Source organism: Anguilla rostrata, chromosome 8 (assembly GCF_018555375.3).
Source record: "Anguilla rostrata isolate EN2019 chromosome 8, ASM1855537v3, whole genome shotgun sequence".
NCBI classification, from domain to species: Eukaryota; Metazoa; Chordata; class Actinopteri; order Anguilliformes; family Anguillidae; genus Anguilla; species Anguilla rostrata.
In genome coordinates this window covers 5747263-5770014 of record NC_057940.1, presented here as the reverse complement: position 1 = coordinate 5770014, position 22752 = coordinate 5747263, and the positions used below count along the sequence as shown (strand labels likewise).

The 22752-nt window shown below is 47.4% G+C and overlaps 1 protein-coding gene across 2 annotated transcripts in view; it reads right to left on the bottom strand.

The window, feature by feature from the left end:
* LOC135260662 (TGF-beta receptor type-1) overlaps window positions 1–15722 on the bottom strand; it is a 77322-nt gene extending 61600 nt beyond the window's left edge. Inside the window, exon 1 of one of the 2 annotated variants that reach the window (XM_064346092.1) lies at window positions 15566–15722. In XM_064346092.1, the coding sequence (XP_064202162.1) occupies window positions 15566–15635 (70 nt within the window). In that variant the 5' untranslated portion in view covers window positions 15636–15722. The remainder of the gene's footprint in view (window positions 1–15565) is intronic. The other variant, XM_064346090.1, reaches the window with a different exon arrangement.
* Window positions 15723–22752: the final 7030 nt, after the last annotated feature.

Genomic DNA, 22752 nt, shown 5'->3' with positions numbered 1-22752 from the left:
TCATAAAGGGGTCAAATACTCACACAAATCAATACACGTGGGTATCAATTCTTAAATATACTTCTTGCGTTAGTATCCAAGTATGGAAATAATAATAATTTTTGATTTTTTGGAAGTACAGGACAGCGCTTTTGCACTGTATGTCGGGGGGGGGGGGGATCCATTTCCCTTCATTGTTAATGCAGATATTGCGGTTACACCTTCCAATCAATTCACCAGTTAAAAACTCCTTGCTTGACTGCACAAAATTCCTCCTCCTTAGCTTTTTTTATTTAAATTGGGCATACAGAGATGCCTATAAGAACCAACTGCATTGCAGCCTTTCTGGAGAAAAGGGGTTCATACACTGTGGTGTAGACTGTGAGAAAATCATGTACATTTTCAAAACGCATACCTTTTAAAAGCTAGTGTGACAACTGCTCAACACAAAACTGCTAACTACACCATTTGATACCAGCCTGAGGGTTCAGATTCTCAGAAACAGGGGAGTTTCCACTGTCACAAATAATAAGGCAGAACAAGACCAAAAAAAACGGGGAGGAGAACAGGTCTGGATAAAAGTGCTGATTCATGATCAGCCTTCGCGAATGACATTAGCGGTAACAAAGAGAACTGTGAGCCACGGTTCAACATTGACGCTTGTCTGTTTATCCGGGACAAGCTAACTTAATGACGAGACTGGTGAAGTGGAATGGCATTTGCAGTTGTCCGATCGGACAAGTAAAACCCAAGCGCGATTAAAAATAATATATCTGTAATGTATCGGTAAATTAACGGTAAATGTAGCCAGAATTTTTGTTTGCGACGCGCAGTCCGTTTCCCAGCTGTGTCCGGTCAGAGAATGCTGAGTCGCGTGAGCGCGCGACCGTCACCAGACCGTCAGCCTCGTTTCTGTTTACCTCAGATGCGCGCGCGAGTCCGATGCACGCCAAGCATCGCCAGCTCTGGAACACCCATTATCGACCGCGCTCGAGAGGGCGGCGTGTATCGACCGCCTGAAACACTAACGTATTTATTTCACATTTATTCGAGACGACTGAATGCCGTTACTTATCAGAATGTAAGTCGCGTGAAATACACATAATAAACAGTCCATATGTAAAAACTTTACTTCGTGGATACTGTATACATGTCGTTATATTAATACGGCCTCGCTAACAATATTAACTTTTAGACCTGCAACTCGCTCGCGATTCCTGAATTGCTTCACGGTTTCAAACCTATTTTTCCTAACGGTCGTTTTGCTTCCTGCGACTTGGGCTACAGCTGTGAATACGTGCGGATCTAGAAATGAGGATAGGGACCACCCTTTCTCGTGTTACCCTGAAATATACAAAGGGCACAGGTGCAATATGCCCTCAAAACAAGTTCCATCAATATGATCATGCTACCTCCATTATAATGCTGAAATGCAATTAACGCAATGACTGATTTATGTTTTAATGTTTTTCTGAAGGTGTCTATTGATTGTTCAAACCATTTAATCAACAGACACACACACACCATGCACACGCACAGACACACACACACACACCCTGTCGAGACTCATCTCCCCCAGGACCCACTAAGACCTGCCCTTTTGGGAGTGTGTGTGTGTGGGGGTGGGGGGGGGGGGTGGGATGGAAGCTCTGCTGTTGTAGAGGGGAGGGGAGAGAAGCCTGGTTATCTGCACAGAAGGGGGGACTCCATGCTTCTGTCTGCAAACTCCAGCTTTAGCCCACAAACACACTCATCTCGGATCAGTACCTCAGACAGCTCTACCATAACATGTTCTTCCCCAAACAGCACAAAGAGCGCTCCCGAGTTGAAAATTTAGGAGCACACTAAACGCACCCCCAGGTCAGTAAATGCGCTCCTAAACGATCTTTCCAGTCGGCACAGTGCACTCTTCAGACTGCAGGAGCGAACGCTCCTGAAAGGAAGCAGCGTAGAGCCCAGTGCATCTTCTCTCCAGCCCTGCCCGTGCTGGTGCCCGGCTGACGGTGCGAGCTCTGAGCTCCGGCTCCACGTTAGCGGCTTCGGCCAAAGTTTCCTTACGGCGACGCGCTCCGATTGTTTACAGATCCAGTTTTATAATTACGGTGATTTCATGAGTACAATACAAAAAAGAAATTCAAAGTAATGCCGTGGACAACTGTGTGTGTGTGTGTGTGTGTGTGTGTGTGTGTATGTGTGAGAGTATGTATGTCTTTGTGTGTGTGCACGTGTGTGTGTGTGTGTGTGTGTGTGTGTGTGCATGTGAGTATGCGTGCGCTTTTGTGTGTGTATATGTGTGAGAGTATGTATGTCTGTGTGTCTTTGTGTGTGTGCACATGTGCGTGTGTGTGTGTGTGTGCGTGCGTGCGTGCGTGGGGGGGGATGGGGCGGGGAGTGACTGTGTATTGTATTCCCTTTAACTGTTCACCAGCATCAAGCTGAGCCACAGTAGTTACCTCCAACCCCCAACAACCCCCCCCCCCCCCCACCCCAACATCCCCATAGCCCCCACAGCAGCCCCACTCCCAAGCCCACCCACTAAACATCACCACATCAAGCCCCCACACAGCAACAGCGGATGCAACCACACACAAAATACAGACACACAGGCCTTCACACACACATAGGCATACAGACACATGCACACACACACGCAGACAGGCGCATGCACATACACAAGCATACAGACACACAGACAAACAGGCCTACACACACACACTCACACACACACACACACACACACACTTGCACATACACAGCAGCAGACAGGCGCATGCACACACACACACTACACACACACACAGAAAACACACTACAACGCCTCCCCACCTCACACACACACACGCACATGGACACACACACACACTTTTGCACGTATGTACACATGTTGTCAGTCTCAGTGCACACATAAAGAACCACTCTACCTCAACACTCACTGTCTAGGCATCACACAATACACATCTTCGTCTCTCTCTCCTTTCCACACACACACACCACAGCAACACAACACACACACCCACAACAGCACCCACTCTCACTCCACACACAACAAACACACACTCTCCTCTCAAACAGACCTCACCACACACACACATCAAGTCTCTCTCTCACACACACACACCACACCACACAACACACACACACACACAGACCCCACACAAACCACACACACAGACCACACACACACACACACACACACACACACACACACACACACACACACACACACAGACACGCACACTCTCTTTATCTCTTTATGTGTCATTGTGTCTCAGCCCTCTCCCCTGGTCTTAATCAGCAGCGGCTCCCCCTCCGTCTGCGGCAGCTCGGCCCAGAAGTCATTTCCACGGGGTCGCGACCCGTCCTCGCGGGTCCTCCTCTTTGTCCCGCCCTGCCAGCTGGGGCCCCGTCACAACCCCCCCCGACCCCCCACCCCCCAAAGCCCCCCCTCGCACCCCGGGGTCCAGCTACGCCTGGTAACAAGGCTTCCGGAGACTTCCACAAATTAACATGTGAGGCCGCTGCAGGTGATGCGACCGGGCCAGCGGGGCAGCTGCTGCTGTCTCTGCAGAGGGGCGCGGTCACCCCGGGGAGCCTGCTGCCCTGCTCTTTAACGCCCTGAGTCTCACAGCGAGGGGCTGTCTCTGCAGAGAGGCACGGTCACCCCGGGGAGCCTGCTGTCCTGCTCTTTAACGCCCTGAGTCTCACAGCGAGAGGCTGTCTCTGCAGAGAGGCACGGTCACCCCGGGGAGCCTGCTGCCCTGCTCTTTAACGCCCTGAGTCTCACAGCGAGGGGCTGTCTCTGCAGAGAGGCACGGTCACCCCGGGGAGCCTGCTGTCCTGCTCTTTAACGCCCTGAGTCTCACAGCGAGAGGCTGTCTCTGCAGAGGGGCGCGGTCACCCCGGGGAGCCTGCTGTCCTTCTCCTTAACGCCCTGAGTCTCACAGCGAGGGGCTGTCTCTGCGGAGGGGCGAGGTCACCCCGGGGAGCCTGCTGTCCTTCTCTTTAACACCCTGAGTCTCACAGCGAGGGGCTGTCTCTGCAGAGGGCGTGGTCACCCGGGAGCCTGCTGTCCTTCTCTTTAACGCCCTGAGTCTCACAGCGAGGGGCTGTCTCTGCAGAGGGCCGGTCCCCCGGGGAGCCTGCTGTCCTTCTCTTTAACACCCTGAGTCTCACAGCGAGGGGCTGTCTCTGCAGAGGGGCGTGGTCACCCCGGGGAGCCTGCTGTCCTTCTCTTTAACGCCCTGAGTCTCACAGCGAGGGGCTGTCTCTGCAGAGAGGCGTGGTCACCCCGGGGAGCCTGCTGTCCTTCTCTTTAACGCCCTGAGTCTCACAGAGAGGGGCTGTCTCTGCAGAGGGGCGTGGTCACCCCGGGGAGCCTGCTGTCCTTCTCTTTAACGCCCTGAGTCTCACAGAGAGGCGCCACTGCTGCAGCTTTTCGCCTGATTAAATATAACTGGCCTGAGCACCAGCTATAGCACAGCATGAACCAGTTCACATACTCACTGAATACAGTTTCAGCCACGCACCAGCATACACACACGCAAAACACACACACACACGCAAACACACACACGCACGCAAACACGCACACGCACGCAGACAAAAACACGTACACACAAACGCAAGGACACACAAACACATACACACACACACACGCACGCAAACACACACATGCACACACACACACACATGCACACAAACACGCACACACACACATGCACACACACACACACCACGCAAACACACACATGCACGCACAGACAAAAACACACACAAACACACACACACACACACACAAAGACGCACACATAAACACAGGGACACACACACACACACAGACACACAGGGCACTGGGGTCCAGAACATCACGGGTTCAAAACGACGTCGGCTCAAGCCAGACATTTTACTCTTTACTCTTTTAAAAAAAGAGCCCACACCCAGCCAGAGTAAGAGGTACGTGCGTAAAATGCCTGTGATGTAAATTGGCCTGGATTAGGACGCGCGCCAGGAAAGCAGACAATAATTACGTTTAAAAAATGGGCAGTGGAGCGCCAAGGAGCGCCACAGGAACCAGCCAGAGGCCCGTTCCAGGAGCGAGGGGGCGGGGGCGGGGGCGAGGGCCCGAGCCAACGTCCCCCCCCGAGGAGAGGGAGGGACGCAGAGCCCCTCAGCTGCCAAGCCTGGAGACGCTCAGCACTCAGGTCCCCACAACAAATTATTTAAAAAACATTTTTTTAAAACAACAGCTGAACAACAAACAACAAACAACAAACAGCAAACAACAAACCGCAGAGCCAAAGCCGTCCTATCGGAGGAAATTCCAGGAGGATGACACACACACACGCGCCCAACGAGGAAGACGGGGAGGAAGTGAGGTCACACTCGTGTGTTTACGCGTCAGACCGCCTCGCCCTGGGGACGCGAGGGACGAAGCACGGGCGGCTGTTTCTCCATCCTGAAGGACCACATCACCGCCGTCCCGTGGTGGACTGACTGCTAATTTCTGGTCACAAGCTCCCTGTCCCGACCGCTACGCACGCACGTACACGCACACACACACACACACACACGCACGCACACACACACACACACGCACGCACGCACAACACACACACACACACACACGCACGTACACACACACACACACACACACCACGACACACACACGCACACACCACGTACACACACACACACAACAACCACACACGACACACACACACCACACACACGCACCACACACACACACACGCACGTACACACGCACACACACACACACGCACGTACACACACACACACACACGTACACACACACACACACGCACGTACACACACACGCACACACACACGCGCACACACACACACACACACATGCACGTACACACACAAACACACACACACACGCACGTACACACACACACACGGGCTCGCACACACACACGGGCTCGCACACACACACGGGCCCGCACGAGGAGGCCAAATTTATTTCGGGGTAATTATCCCCAGGCAGAGTGCGGCTGCACGGTGCGCCCATCTCACCGGCAGACCGACAGCCCTGCGGAAGCTCCAAACAGGAATCACAAACAGCCTCACGCAGAGCGCGCTCTGCCTCACCTTACAGCGCGTCCTACTCAAGACGCTATTGGGTAACTGCCAATATCCTGCGTAAGGGGGGGGGGTGCCATAGTAGATTTTTTTTGAAAACTATATAACCAACAGAAAACTGAAAGGGAAGTATTTTCAGATGGGAGATGGGGATTTAAAAAAAGGCACCTGAAACTGAATTTGAGAAAGAACACTGACCAGGAGTGCACACCTGACGCACGTTACGAGGCCGACGCACGCCCCCACGGCCAACCGAGCGCAGTCCCTGGGTCTGCCTCGGGGAGCGGCGCCACGGAAACGGGCCAGACGACGGGCCGAGTCAGCGCTGGTCAGAGGGCGGGACCGTACCCAGGCAAAGCAGGCCTCCAGCTGTGGGAACTGCGCTATAATCACAGCGAGCGCTGTGCGGAAGGGTCACTCCCACAGGAGCCTCAGAGCCACAGGGGAGGCCAGGACCTGCATCTGCTGACCAGGTAGCCAATCACACAGCCACGTCAGACTGTGTGTGTGTACAGGTACACTGCAGCAATTAAAACGAGTGGGGGAAAATGCAGATTCTCTCTCTCCGTCTCTCTCTCTCTTTTTCACTCTCTCTCCCTCCCTCTCCATATCTCTCTCCCTCCCTCCTTCCCTCTCTTTATCTCTCTCTCTCTTTGTCTGTCTCTCTCTCTCGCCCTCTCCGTATCTCTCTCTCTTGCCAAAGTATAGTGATAACAAAAATCAACCATAGTAAGAATATATAAATAACAATGACAGCATAAATGACAGCAACATAACATTTATTATCTATTAAATTAACTACCAAATACTATTACTCTCTCTCTCTATCTCTCCCGCCCTCTCTGTCACTCTGTCTTTCTGACTCTCTCTCTGTCTCTGTCACTCTGTCTTTCTGACTCTCTCTCGCTCCCGCTCCCTCTCCCTCCCTCTCAGTCTCTGTCACGGTCTCTCTCTCTGTCTCTCTCTGTCTCTCTCTCTGTCTCTCTCTCAGTCTCTCTCTCAGTCTCTCTCTCAGTCTCTCTCTCTGTCTCTCTCTCTGTCTCTCTCTCTGTCTCTCTCTCTGTCTCTCTCTCTGTCTCTCTCTCAGTCTCTCTCTCAGTCTCTCTCTCAGTCTCTCTCACTCTCTCTCTCAGTCTGTTTCTCTCCCTCCCAGTCTCTCTCTGCTGGTATCTCACATGCCCCCCTTTCTGAACAGGCTAAAATTAACTGGAGGCATTCCGGGGCTTCAGGGTCCCTCTAATCTTCCGCCGGGGTGCACAGCTCGCCCCTCTCCGGTGCCACGCAGGGCCGGACCCAAATTAGCCAGGCTTTCATGGCCAAGAGAGCCGCGCTTTTCAAGGTTCCCTCCAGCCGCCTACACACACACACCGGCGGCCTTGGGGAGAAAGAGCACACGCCGATCCTTCCGCCAGCGTGGGGGGGGGAGGGGGGGGTTTGTGTGGTTCATTCAAGCGTTTGCTGTTCTGCGCTGTGTTTCGGGGTACCGTGAGTCTAGGATCGCCCTCCTGGTTGTGCTGAACCCCCCTTTTTCTTCACGTCCGTTAAGATACGCTGCCATAGCACAGCACAGCTGGGGCTTTTTCCATATTACACTCAGGCCCCTACACACGCAGCATGCCAATCTCATAACTGAATAGTGCCTAATCCCTCTTATTCTTCTTCTTCTGTTCTCTTCCTGAGGGGGCCTCTGCTTGCAGACCGCCGCAGCCTCGTCCTAACTCTAGGGGTCAAGCCCCCCCCCTGCTAAAACACGATCAATCACGACCCTCGGTTGTCTTCAGCTCGACGCGGGCGATCTGTACGCAGTGGCCTCCCTTTTCTCCTCCCCATCTCGCACTGAAGGGAGCTCAGCGCCGAAACGTCTGTTGACCGAACGGACATCGCCTTCCAGCGCCTCTGGGTCTCCTTTTCCTTTTTATTCAAGCCCCCGCCGTGACACACCCCAAAACCAAAACCCCGGACTCATCGCCCGAGCCCTCGGACTTTCACTATAATAATGACACGTTTGTTCACTGGAAGTGTCTGCGTTAGCAGCTGGTTTAACGCCTCAGGCCATAACCTGCCCAACCCACTCGATCCCTCAATATGTGCCCGTCCACCGTTCATTCTGTCTTAAATATTACACCAGGCCGGCCGGTGGAGGACGGGCTCACCCCCTCTATAGCCGGGTTCCTCCCGAGATTTCTTCCCATTGGGGAGTTTTTATATCTCCACTGTTTGAGGGTTTCTTAGCTCAAGTTCAGGCCTGGTGTTTGCTCTTTTTGCTCTGTCTCTTGCCCCTTCCCATTGGGGAGTTTTTATATCTCCACTGTTTGAGGGTTTTCTCAGCTCAAGTTCAGGCCTGGTGTTTGCTCTTTTTGCTCTGTCTCTTGCCCCTTCCCATTGGGGAGTTTTTATATCTCCACTGTTTGAGGGTTTCTCAGCTCAAGTTCAGGCCTGGTGTTTGCTCTTTTTGCTCTGTTTCTTGCCCCTTCCCATTGGGGAGTTTTATTTTTTCTTGCCACCATTTCAGCATTTTTCTTCCCGCTGGGTTTTTTAATTAACCTGACTTGCCTGCTTTTTTTGGGGATCAGGGCTGGTTTTTTCCCCCCCAGAATTTCCTTTCAGTTTCCTCTGTAAAGCATCTTAGTGACAGTCTCTCTTGGTTAAGGCATAAGGATGAGCCTCACAACCTGAACACCGCTACGTTTGCGGAAAATTGACCATTCCAAATTAAGGGGGTGGGGGGGGATGGAGATGCTCAGCCCCATGTTGGGTGTGAAACTTACACAACATACACTATGTGGCCAAAAGTATGTGGACACATTCTAAATTATGGGTATTAATATGGAGTTGGTCTTGGTCCTTTACTGCTATATCAACCTAAGGCTTTTTACTAGATGTTGTTGGAGCATTGCTGCAGGGATTTGCTTCCATTCAGCCATTGGGTGATTAGGCCTGGCTCGCAGTTGGCTTTCCAATTGATCCAAAAGGTGTTGGGTTGGGTGGGGTTGAGGTCAGGGCTCTGTGCAGGTTAGTCAAGTTCTTCCACACCATTCCCAACAAAACCATTTCTGTATGGACCTTCACTGAGTGCCCGGGGGCATTGTCATGCTGAAACGGGAAAGGGCCTTCCCTAAAACGTTGGGGAAGCACAGAATTGTCTAGAATGTGATTGAATGCTAGCATTAAGATTTGCCTTCACTAGAACGAAGGGGCCTACCCCAAACCATGAAAAACAGCCCCAGACCAAGCGGTGTGCAGACACTTTTGGTCATCAAGTAAACAAAACCAAACTTTTCTGTTCCACAAAGTTCTACATTTTCCAGAACAAGCACGACCAGGTTTGAAAATCCACTCTTTTGTTAATAAATCCGCGCTGACTCAAGGTAAATTGTCATTATGTTTTTTTTTTTTATTCACAGTCTGTCTGAGTGGCAGAAGAAGTTTTTCCGAGACAGTTGTTCACCGAAACGCTTTCCTCCTCAAGCTATTTGAGGAGCCAAGAATCCCACTGTCATTCAGACCAAACTACCAGATGCTTCGCTGTGAACAGACTCTTTTTTTTCAGCTGTTTACAGAACACGGCAATCCAAGGAGACGACAGCGGCGACTTACCACACACAAAGCATTCAAAATGTTCCCCCGAGACGATGTTTACTGTAAACCGTTCTGAAATCTGAAAACTACAATCTCGCAAAGGAAACAATGAATCAGTTCAATATTCGGGAAGGAGAAGCAAGCGAACGCGAGGAGGGTTTTTTTTTTTTCTTCTTCTTTTGTCGTGCCGGTGTCTAAAAATCGGTATAAAAACGGAAGGGGAGGCGGCTCATTTTAAAAAGAAAAAAAAAAAAACAAGCTGCGGGATTCAGGTCCCGTCTAACAGCAGAACCCTGCGATTAACTTGATTCTAGCCTCCGAGGCCCAAAAACTACACATTAGGCTACATTTTCTGTGCCAACAACAAAAAAAGCAACAACAAAAAAAAAAAAACTCATTTTACGATGACAACAGAGCCGCCGCTCAGACAGTGACAGTACCCCCCCCTCCCCCACCCCCACCCCACCCCACCCCCGGAGAGACGGCTGAGCCGCCGTTTCCGCGGGCTCTGAGGAACGCTCAGCGCTGCCGCCGCTCTGTAGCCGTAGCCCGCGGGCGTGGCCGGCACAGCAGGCGTTCCAGGCCCTCCGCGCCCTCGAGACAAAGCCTGAGAAACAAGCCGGGACACGTCGCCGGGACGGCAGCGCGTCCCTCAGCTCAGGCTGAAAGAGCAGCGCCGGTGAGAACGCTTTTTGTGGCCGTCGGCGAGGGGGAAGAAGAGGGAGGGAAAAAAAGAAAAATGGAATGAAATTCCTTTTGATGACGGTTCTCTTCGACAGCCCGTTCCACGGGGGGGGGGGGTTTGTCGAGGTCTCGTCGTTAGAGGCGGCCCGGCCGAGCCAGCGGGGCGGCGTGGGAAGACGGGCGTCGGCGAGGGCTGACGAACGTCGGCAGCTGCGCCGGGCCGCTCCCGTGCTCCTCCACGGCCAGACCGGCCAGCGGATGCCCCGCCGGCACCAGACAGAAAACTGACCCCCCCCCCCGCCCCCCCGCCCCACGAAAAAGTGACCCACGGATCATTTCTCTGTTATAGAAAAGTGAGCCTTCATACAGAAAATCCCAAATTCCAAAACCCTAGGCCTATATCACAAAATACGGGTAATTTTTCTATGCTGTGTATCACAAAATACCCCGGAGGCCATTTTCTATATAGAAAATTGACCGTTGAGTCAGTTTTTTATGATTTCTATGACACCGGTTTGCAGGGGCCAGAGCACCCTAACACTGCATCAGGCCCCGGGGACGCTCAGTCCAAATGGCAGCGTGCACACGCTCACGCAGGACAGTAAAGGCCTTAAGTGCGGTTATTCCTGCTGTGTCAACAGCGAGGCCTGCACAGTGTTCTCCCTTTTTACGGCTCTGCCCAACAGAGACACAGCACATAACGCGAGACAACGGAGGCCTCGCGCACTCAGGCTCCAGCCAGAAGGCAGAACGGCGGCAGGCAGCACCAGAGGTAACTCAGCGTTTCACCCAAGAGCCTCTCTGAAGGGCCCAGCTAACGGGCTCAGCTAACGGGCTCTGCACAGCACGGGGACAGACCTGCCAGGCTTAAACAAACAAGTAAGCACGCAGGCAGGCCTAGCCCTGCTGGCAGAGTGCCACTTCCTCCAGGCTACACAAATCTTAGCCCCGCCAGTCTCAGCTGGCACTGCTCAGGGACTTCGGGTTCTGCGGGCGTAGGCAGAGATCGAGCCGGTCCTCATAAACCAACCGACAAGATTTCACCGGAAGTTAGTTTGCCAGCTCAGGCACAGGGGCGGTGCTGCCAAGCGTCCTTCACTTTTGGACCGTGCCGCACTGCGAGCAGCTGGGAGTCGAGCACATCGCGTTCTGCCCTTACGGGACCCCGCGTGCCACCAGCATTCGCCAGGTCAAAACCCCCCCCCTCCCCCCCCACCCCCACCCCCACCCCCACCCCCACCCCCACCAGCACTCGCCAGGTCAAAACCCCCCGCCTGCCCCCACACATTCACAGGCTGTTCTCCGGCCTTTATCGGCTGGGAAAAGAAGCCACAGAACAGCCGTCCTGACGGACACGTGCAGACGTCACAAACGGGACGCCGCGATTGGTCAAAAGCGAAAAGCGCCCGGAAGAAAGACCTGCTTTTTTGGGTTGCGGCAGAAGGAAACCACTTAAGCACGCTCGCACGCCGCAGGATGAAATGAACCGCCGGGGAGAGACGTTGGGTCATTTTCACCTCAGCGCAGAGCCCAGCTGGATGCGGCAGGGCATTCCGTTCGCTGAGGAGAAGCCGTTTCATGCCGAAGCGTAAGAAGCCTTCGCCTGTTCAGCGACCGTCCCGAGCGAGGCGCAGGCTCGCCACCGGCGTACAAACGCGGCGGCTCGATAAATCATCATAAAGCAGACCCCCCGCCCCTCCCCTCCCCTCCCCTCCCCCGCTGCGCGCACGGGGCCGAAAGTTAGCGCCGTGATTACACCCCTGGACTGAACGAGCCCGTCTGACAGACAGAGAGCGCGAGAGAGAGCCCTAATCAGAGGGGGAAGAGACGGCGCCGTTCGCCGTGTAGCGCAGCTGCTAAACCCGGCTAGCACAACACGTTCCCTCGCACTGTCTCCGCTCCGCCATGTATCAGTGATATCAAAAACATTGACCAAAAAAAAAAAAAAAAATTCCAGTGACACTGTGAGAACATATTTGTGTCAGCTGGGTAGCAAATGTGATTTTTTTTGCTGTGGAACGTGTGGACGCAGCTTTACTTTTCCCAGAATATTATTCACAGCCTGAAATTCACGTCTGCGGGGGGGCGAAAAAAGGTGCTATATCCACCATGTGACTCATCCTTCAACAAAACTCATCACTGAGCCAAATGAATAAATAGGCTACATAAAATATGAGTGGGCTAAAAAAAAATTTACTCCAACCCAACTGATTCATTCATATATATATATATTTTTTTTTTTATGTACCTTCTTGGTTACACTACCAAATGTTTCCTGGTGTCATTTTTAGGGGGTCAGTATGCATACACTGTAAGACAGGAGGAGTGACAAGTAGGCAAGTAGTATTATTCTAAACAAAAATTCTGCCACGCAAATATGCTCCAGATCTGCATTCTCAATGCCTCATTTCTGAAAGAATTAATATTTTCCTATTAATATATATTAATATATTCCACAATATGCGCTGCGTCACGTCTCCTTTACGCACCGACGGGTCCCGTAGAGTTAGCATGTCCACCCTTTACTCCTCACTGAGTACACGTCGGCGGTCGCCATTGGCTTCTAATGCTACACAAACAGGCAACAGCTTAACCCTACCCTTAAAAACGTCACTGTTAACTAAAAACACTGCACATCTCAGTCTGGACTCGCTCCCTAACACCATGGCCAGAGTCCAAAGGGAGAGGCGCTGCTGAACTCAGCTGTCCTGCGTGCGGGGTTGATGTCCCTGTCGCGCTGTCGTAAGGCGCAACTATAAGGCTACACGATAGTGAAAGTTACTGGAGCGGTTATGCGCAGGCGACCATGTCCATAAACACAGGGCGAACGCCCGATCACACCGCGCGAGCAATGTCAAACAAACGAAACGTGCGTTTATGGCACTCTAGGTTCGTTCTGATAGCTCACAACGTTCGCAAGCACGCACGTACCGAAAAAGTGTGATGCGGGCCTACTCTTCGCATCCTGCCAGCGTCAAAAAAGAATTACCGGGCGGGCGGCTGGAGACTTAAGCGTTGAAGACAACGTGGAAATGTATGGTACAATTCGCGAGGTACATTTTTCATCTGCCAACTTTCTCTGTATTGTAGTAAGTAGTTCATTAGGATGCTGATTGGAAGAACCGGGTATCTATGTCTGTATGTATGTATGTATGTATGTACGCGCGTGTGTGTGTGTGTGCGCGTGTCTAAATAGAACAATGAGATTGTTGCGGAGATGGCAAGATTTCTTCTCCACCTATCAACTCATCTGAAACGGCACCTTACGTCCGCATCACTGCACGAGCACTGGGCGCGTTGAACATTAAAATGTGTGAGAGCATACGCAATCCTCCCCGTCTCTAACCCGAGTCCAAAGCCTGTTGTTCTCCCCGTCGCTGGCCTCTTCGAGCATCTGTGCATCGGTCCAGGGCATAGATTTCACCACATTGTGATGCAAATCGCTCCAGCAGCATTTCTGCTCCAAGTCGGCTGCGCATGTAAATCCCATTTGTGAATCAAAAGCCCAAATGCCGTCGGAACGACTCCCGCAAGGAGAAGTCAACATATTAATTCACACTCAATTCTCCAAATGACAGTATGTAGCTAACCGTTTTATTTTTATCCCCGCAATAAATCCTGTTTCGCACAAAGATTTTGCTTACACACTCGATACATTAGCCAGACCACGAGCCCGCTTTTGAAACCGTTCGTAAGCCAATACTACGAGCTTGTGCCTGTTGTGTACACAAAGACAGACAAGAAAATGATATTTTTCTGTAATGTCAACATAACTGGCTAGCTCGTTAAAACAAACAGCCAGGTAGTCATTTGGTAATGCTAAATAGTGCCAGCATATTTATAGAAAACCGCTATATATTTACGGGTGGAAACTTCGGTGTATTTATAATTCCCATAGGCAGGTCGGTTACTACAAAAGGGGGAACTTCTACAGCTTCCGCATTAATACATTGGCCTTCTTTTGATTTGAAGTTAAAGTTAACAGAGACAAAAGGCTAACGTCAATTAAAAATGTCACGTTATCTAGTAGTATCTAGTTAGTTATATTTTCTGATTCTCCAAGTCCAACAAGCATTTATGCCACGAGAACGGACGCTAACCAAAGCTACATTTGAGAGATCCAGACAGTAGATACAGAAGTTGTTTATACGTTAGGCTAGGCTGTGACTAACTACGCTACACGTCCGATGATGAAGTTAGCTCGCCTGTCTCCTGTTTACTTGACTGCTAAATTAAAATAAAAAAAACTCGTAGACACCAGCTAACAGCACGGTACGTTTTAACGTTGACTGGCGTGTTTAAGACCGAAGACAGAACACACAACACTATTAGCCAACTCGAATAGTTTTTTTTTTCTCGCTAAAACCGCACTTAGACAAACCGCAGTACAATTTTGCGAAAACAAACAAGCGACGTCAACCACCAAACGCTGTCCGCGACATAGTCACGTTCACAGAGTGAACTCATAACTTATCCGTTGTAAAATAAGTTTGAAGAGCAGGGAAAACCGTACATGAGCTACCAATCTTTAGGTCGTTAATTAAAGTGGATTTAGTTAACAATATTTGAAGAACAAAATGACATTATCTTGTTAGCGGCCGTTTGGTTATCAAGTGATCAATTAGTTACAAGTGGATCCACACCTGCACACTTGTGTTTTCACTTTTGTCATAACGGTAAATTAGCCAGTTTAGTCTGGATCTCATTTCAGAGAAAGGCAAAACGCAAGAATTGAGAGACGCTGTCCAGCGACGAAACGTTAGCCATCTTTTAGCCAACTAGCCATCGGGAGACCAGTTTAAGACCGGCACGACTCAGCATAAACTTTTAAGTGCCAGTTTAACATTTAATTTAGTTAGCTACCACATATGGGATGTTAATCAGACTCTAGCCACTTTTCACGCACAGCGGACCGCGGATTAGTGCGCGGGGCATCCCGCTTGACTGAGATCCTGTAGACTAGGAAGGCAGCTAGCTAACTGTTAGCTAGTTAGAACAGGGTGACTTTTCGATCTTTCTTTTCAGTCAGGGGATAGCTGACTGCTCCGTTAGCTGGCTAACAATAAACATTCCTGACAGCGCAGCTCTCGCTGACCTGCGCCATCTTTGAAAACTGTCTTCCCGCAGACGATTCTTGTGTAAAGGACCGTAACAGCAGACCTGAAACTATCGAATTAAAGAAAAAACTTTACACATTTTCATCACCGTCCAGGCCTCTTACCTTGCGTTTCTCGAATCCCTGTCCCGGAAAGCAGGACTAAAACGACTAAAAAACAGGAATTTGTATCCATTATGATTCTCACTTTGCTAACTCTAGCCCAGCTAGCCAGCAAGCTGTCTCTCTCGCGCACAACTTCTGTAGTCTTTGCTTGAGGGGGAAAAAATACACTAATCCTACTGGCTGGCTGAACACCCACGCCCCGCCCAGACCGAGCCCCTACTCCCCTAAGACACAGATCAGCGCCGTGGTAATTGCTCCAACCACTCCTGTTCACATATTTGTAATTATTAACCCTCAAACATTAAAACATTTAATCTCATCTAAAAAAAAATAAAATAAAAAACAGTATAATGTTTTATGTCCAAAGAAAAAAGCGTGCAAACTTGCCCCCATTGCAATCAATGGGCTTCATGTAAAATGTAATTATAAATGAGGAAAATAGTGTTACATATGAGAGGTGTATAAACAAAATATAGCTATTATTAGTGTGAATAAAAAATAAGCCTGCAGAATATATTTTGAGAGAATAACATATTGATAACCTTAATTAAATAATGGTATGTGAACAATACTTGGATAAGCGCAGAAATTGGCCTACATCATACCATGCATCCCAGATGCTGTGACCACATATTCTTAAACTGCACAATTCAGTAGGCTATTATCAATATTTATTATTTTCTAAACTACTGAAAGACATACAGACATTGTTGGCGTACATACACAAAACAAATATATTTACTTTGTGGAACAGTGTATTCTTTACTTAATCTTTTATGGCAGACTGAAGAAGGTATCTTACCGAAACGTTTCTTTCTCTTTTCTCACCCAACACCTTTTTGGTGGCACATTTGTTTTGTACAGCACTATGGACCATTAAATATTTGAGAAGATTTTTGCATCCCTAAACCTCAGTGTGGACATTCCTTTTTGTTTAATATCAGTGTGCGAGCATTTTCTATATCTCATTTTACTTAATCTCTGCTCCGACAACAGCACTTGAACCGGGAAATCCAATATCAAACTGCATGCTGTTGCCACTGCAGCCAACTGATATTATCTGAAGTCGTTCTGCACAAAGTACGGTAGCTGACTCAGCCTCTGTTCTATCAGTGCAATCACAAATATCACAAAAAGTATACTGATATCTCCCTATTTATATTGGTTTATTTTATCAAGTAATTCCACGCTTCCTCTGCTTGTCACAATACTTATAAACAAATAAGAGGTTTGGGGGAACTGATTTATCAAAAAAATGTGGCTCTGCTTTCCCAGAGCTAAGATGATTTTATTTTAAAAATCCATTTGTATCTCTATGGGACTTGTGCTAGCTCTCCCATTTAGTAATATGACACTTGAAAGTGGGATCAATGTTTCTGTATATTTTGTCCAGTCAGGTTTAGGGAGGTGGAATCTGTGAACAGAAGAATACTGGAAAATTCAGATTATGGACAGTATGATAAATGTGAAAACATGGGCCACTTAAGTCTACAATTTAATCATTCTGTCAACATCATGGCCTTTATGTAAATACAAGAAAATTGAACAACATTCTATATGTAAAGTACATTTTTTAAAGTATTTGTGTGTAAAAAAAAAAAAAAAAAACTTTAAAAAAACACAATTTACAATGTTGTATGGTTTTTCATGATTGAGATAAAAATAAAATTGAACAAAATTAGTTTGAGCAAACTACTATTCTTATATGAAGAGGAACATTCTATATGTTAGAGATGCTTAGAGAATGACTGTGTTACGTACATGTGAAGTAGAGATAAATGCATTCAAAGTTTGATTTATGAGCATTTATGGTTGTGATAAATTTATTTATTGAGTCCATTTGAGCAAGCTTGTAAATTAGTTATGACAGAGAGCTTTGATCATAAAATGTGCCCCATATAAGCTCCAGCCTGATATAACTAGTAAGAAACAGGCCTCACCACTCTGTTGCCGGGTTGTAAATAATAACAAAACATTGACATTATATTTGATTGACATACCTGTTTTAATCAAGATCATGTAGAACATTCAGATATTCTTCTTGATTTCAGTTACCCCATCAACTTCAACGTTATTAGATATCCGTGACTGTGCTACCGGAGTATCTTTATGCTGAAACCTGATTTTCGGCATCCACATATCAATGACTGACGATTCCCACTACACAACACAGTACAGAGAATGCACAATAAATAAGAGGAAGTTTAAATGAAAGAAAGCAAAAAAAAGTTACTGAATTAAATGAGAGGATTTTTTAATATAGGCCTGCGTTAAAAATATGAATAAACCTAAATTTTCAATGTGCGTTTGCGGGATGTGCACACGTACACATTCACAATTGTTTTATGGGAAATGATTTCACGTGATAATGTTTAAAAACACGTCATCCATAAACAGATGAAATTTTCCGCTTTCACAAATTGCATGTAGGAGACCATCTGTTATGTGAAAGTTAGCAGAATTGGTATTTTATTATGCTCGAGGTTTTAGCCGATTACATTAACGATACGCGACGCGCAGGTGTTCCCGCTTCTCCAAAAGCAGCTTCCCACGGCATCAACGCCAGTCCACAACACTTGCGCGGCAGAAGGTGTCTGTAACCCCTCAGCAGACACCTATAATCATTGTCAAAACGTTGACCCGTGTGTCTTCTGATTGGCTGAGGGGAAACGTGTTGCCGGGAGGATTGTGGCAGTTGACTTCTGATCCCATTGGAATCCTAACCCCTATCCATTTCAGTCACACCCATTGTTGAGCCGTGATGGCGATCATTAGAAGAACGTGAATGTGGGCGTTTAATTGAAATAAGGCATGGAAAAATTAATGAAACACTACATGGATATCACATGGATATTAGCATATGAAGATAATGTCATTCAGCCTCATAGTAAATATTGGTAAACAAAAATTAATCACCACTTATTTTATAATTAGGACATGATTATCACAGTATATTGCATTACATGTAATATTAGAAATGTAAGGCTCATAATAAGATGTGATTGCCTGCATGCAAAGAAAAGTTTAAAAAAAACGGAATTGGAGAGACATAAATATCAGTGTTACCATATGTTAGAATCCTTTGGTTTAAAAATCTTAAACATCAGTATGTTGATGTGAATGATGCTGGAAAGAAAAAAAAAAAGAAAAATGCTCAAATGTTAATTTAAGACTGAGAATACATGCTGTCACAGTGTTGTTGTATTCTTATTTAACCTGAATTAACCTTACCTTCGTGAATAAATGCTGTCGCTGTATAAATGTACATCAGAATATCTGAACATTCAAATGATTGATTGTAAATTATTTCAAAAGAGTGTGTGAAGTACAGTGCACGGTTTGACAGCAATTCAAATTGGGCTCGTCTTTGACTAATGTTACCCTAATGCTGTCACACCGCATTCAAAACACCCCCAACACCCCCCCCCCCCCCCCCTCCACTCCTCCCCCCAAAATCCCCAGTCCTGTGGCAGAGATTGATGAGCATGTATTGTTTGATCTGGGTGACGGGCCTGTTGATCTTACTGCTGGTTTTGTGTGCACTGCAGTAAAACTACCCCCCGCCCCCTCCAAAAAAAAAAGGGAGAGGGTGGAGGCGGAATGCAGTGCTGGCTTTGGATTTCACAATCCCCAACCCCCCCCCCTCCCCTCGAGTGTTGGTCCGATTGTCCAGTGAGCCGTGCGGTGCAGAATAGACTGGGATGGGGGGGGGTGGGGGGGGGGGGGGGGGGTGGTGGACGCAAACAGAGGCGTGCCAGCGCAGCGTGCGGCTAGCTGACAGAGTTATTTTCCTGCTACTGCATTTTTTGGTCCCTGTCATCTTACCGGGATTGTTCCCAGAACAGCCACCTGGAAGCAGTTCCAAAAAAACCAGCCCCTCTTCCTGGAAGAGGCCAGGCCTGTTTTTTATTTTATTTTATTTTTTCCCTTTATGTGCCTTTTTATTTGACGGTTCAGGCCTGGTTTTTGCTTTTTTTTGTTGTTGTTGTTTCCTACTCTATAAAGCGTCTTTGTGAGTTTTCTGCAACAGGCGCTACACAAATAAAACTGATTAGATTTTGTTTGACTGTGGACTGTGCTGACCTGAGGGTGAACCGAATGTCTACACCCCTGACGGGACAGATCAGAAAACCCCTGGCTTTTGGTTTCGATGAGATGTGCAACCAGGGTACATCTGCACGTACACAGGCGGTAGAGTTCCTCTATCGCGGCCCCACTCCTCTGGAACTCTCTACCTCCAAAATATCACACAGGCTTTCCATCACTGCCCACTATCAAAAAAAAAAAAAAACTCCCAAAACCCACCTGTTCAAAACAGCTTCCAACATATAATTCACCTGCTATGTTCATTACCCGTTTTTAGTTCTTTAGTTGGACTGTCCATATGTTTTCATTTTGCTCATCTCACACATTTTATTGCTATGCACTATTGTTTTTTTTGTTTGTTTGTTGGCATTGCTATGTGTCTTTTTGTTTTTTCCTCTGTTTTGATTTTGTCGTGAAGCATCTTTTAGTACTTTGAAAAGCGCTGTGAAGATAAAATGCACTATTATATTGCTATTGTTATTATTGCAGTTATCATTAGTTCATCCTAATATCTGAAATGCACTTTTGTGTACCAACAGGAGCTTGACATTTTTTTCTTACCGTAGTGCTATGTATATAAAAGCCAAGCCGTACGGAGCTCAGCTTTGTAACAGTTACCTATGCTGTTCACGGTTGGCTTCCCACAGCCAACCCTACCTTTTTAACATCTTCCTACAAGAACACCGGAATCCTCCTGAGAGTTGTCTTGTCTTTTTTAAAAATGTTTTTTTGCCTGAGGAGCTGACAGCCTTGTGCCATGCATCCTCGAGGCATGTGCGCAAATCATTTTTACGACATCACATATTATCCAAAAAGAAGAAGAAGAAAAAATCAATATGTCTATGCCAAGTTGTTTTACAGTTTTTTTTTTTTTTTTTTAATCAACCAATCAAGATACGCAGCCAGGATAGCAACTGTGCTGAGAGGAGGACATCCGGACATGACATGTTTCTGTAGTGATTTATTAATGTGACAGAGAAATGTGTTCTGCCTCCATCCGCAGTCAAACGTACGGCGCCTCACATTGTCTCACATAACTACAGGCACGTACAGTAAATAAAGTATGATGATCTAAAAAAAAAGAAAAGAAAAAAGGAATGTTGCTGAGAGGTAGTACCCCAGAGACATAAAAAAACATACATGAATTCCCACATTAATTTATGATCAACCTTATGAATATAGATGGATTATGTGGAAAAAACAAAGCTGCCATAGGCACTGTAGCCATTCCTTCTGCACACTTTCCTCCGATACCTTTGCTTTCTGGGGCGCTAATAAACTTTTTGAATGTAAACAGGTTTTCCAATGGGGCGCGAATGCCGATAAGCTGCATCAGCTTGTCAGCACAAATTGGGCTGCGGTGTGCTTTTTGCTGAGTTACATATTGAACATTGTTTCTTTCTGGGCCTGAGCGAGGTTGTTTAGCAACTGCCTGCTAGCCCTCGAGGGTTGCGATCTTTGTAAGGTCCAATTAGTCAGTTATTTGTATCCGTCCTTGGGCTAAAGCACGTAGGCCTAGTGATCCAATTGGTGCTAATTGTCTAATTTAGGCGCTAAAATGTTTTGGAAAATCAACACCCTCTTTCAGTCTGGAGCCAGAGCTGAAGTGTTTATGGGAGTTTACTGTTTTTTTTTATTTTTATAGAAACACAAACAAAACAAAAGGGAAATGAATTACTTTGATAACCTCCCAAGACTTAGCGATTAATTTTTGTCCCCCGTAGGAGACACGAGTCTCCGGTCTTTACCTCAAGAACCATATGTACTACTATTCTGAAACCAACACTACAACGGACATTCAATAAAAATAAATTTTTGAAAATATTTTCTCTGCTACATGTTTTTGTCATCCAAGATATTTGTATTATGCAACAACAACAAAAAACGTAACCTTTTTTCCCCCTGTTGGGTCGCATGAGGTTATGAGATTAAAAACAGATTTTTATATCGATGCAAAAGCCAAAACGTTTTTTCTCAAAATGTATCACCGTGTGGCTCTTCCTATAGACGTTCATACAAGAATACATCGTTTGTTGTTTTAAACTTTGACTATTGTGAGCAAGCAACGCACGATTCGTCCGCGCTTACAGTGCAAGTAACGAGCCACCTCTCGAGAAGGTCAACCTGACTCGCGCGTGACTTTGCACAAAGAAACGGCATTTCCACTTCACGAGAGTTCTCAGTTGTTGAAACCAAAGGTTCGATATGTTTGACACGGTCTCACAGATTTAGCTTGACAGCGTTTACCGCCGCAGTCTTATTTCTGCAGCACCTGTCATGTTTCCCGGGGACACGAGAGGCTCGCGGAGCTTATTGACCCAGTGCTGCTGGCATAACTGTCATACGGTACAATCTATTGCTAGGGAACTTGCTAATTATAAAAAAGTTTTGGACTTCATTACTCCACAAAGGTGGATCCGAGCGAAATGAGTACAGTATGGCAGGTGGGGTGCAAAATGTGTGAAATAATGTGTGGTTGCGTCTCAACAGAGAAGGCAGCAGCCTTAGATAATTTGTTGTAGTTATATATTTCTTTTAAAACACGTTTTAATGCATTTCGGTACACCGGAATAAATTTGTGTGATTATAAATTGGTGCGTTTTCCATGAACTATATAGCCAACTGACTTTGCTAGCAGTCACGTGACGTTTCTCTGACGTTATCCGGCCTTCAAAACGCGTCCCAAATTCGTTGCCTTTTGGGGTTCCTTTTCCGTTGTGATGTTACCTGGGGAGGTAGCTAAATTCTTTAGAATGCTGGCAGCGAGGCAGCTGTCTTCTGTTTGAGAATCAACCTTTGTGGTTGAAGGGAGGAAAATATGTGCCCATATATGGTCTTCTCCCACACTGCTTTGCACCTTTGTGGGACCCAAAGCAAGGTGGATGAAGAAGGCATTCTGGAAAAGCATATGATTACCACAGCATGTGCTGCAGTCACAGCAAGACAAAAATGGTACAAAAAAGTTCCTAAAAAAAAAGATACAAACGCTTGTCACTGGGGTGGTGCCCTACAGGTACATAAAATTGTACCCCTACCCAACAATAATACATAATACATAATACTGTAGCTTATTCTTCTGCCTGGTTGGCTTTGCAGAGGTT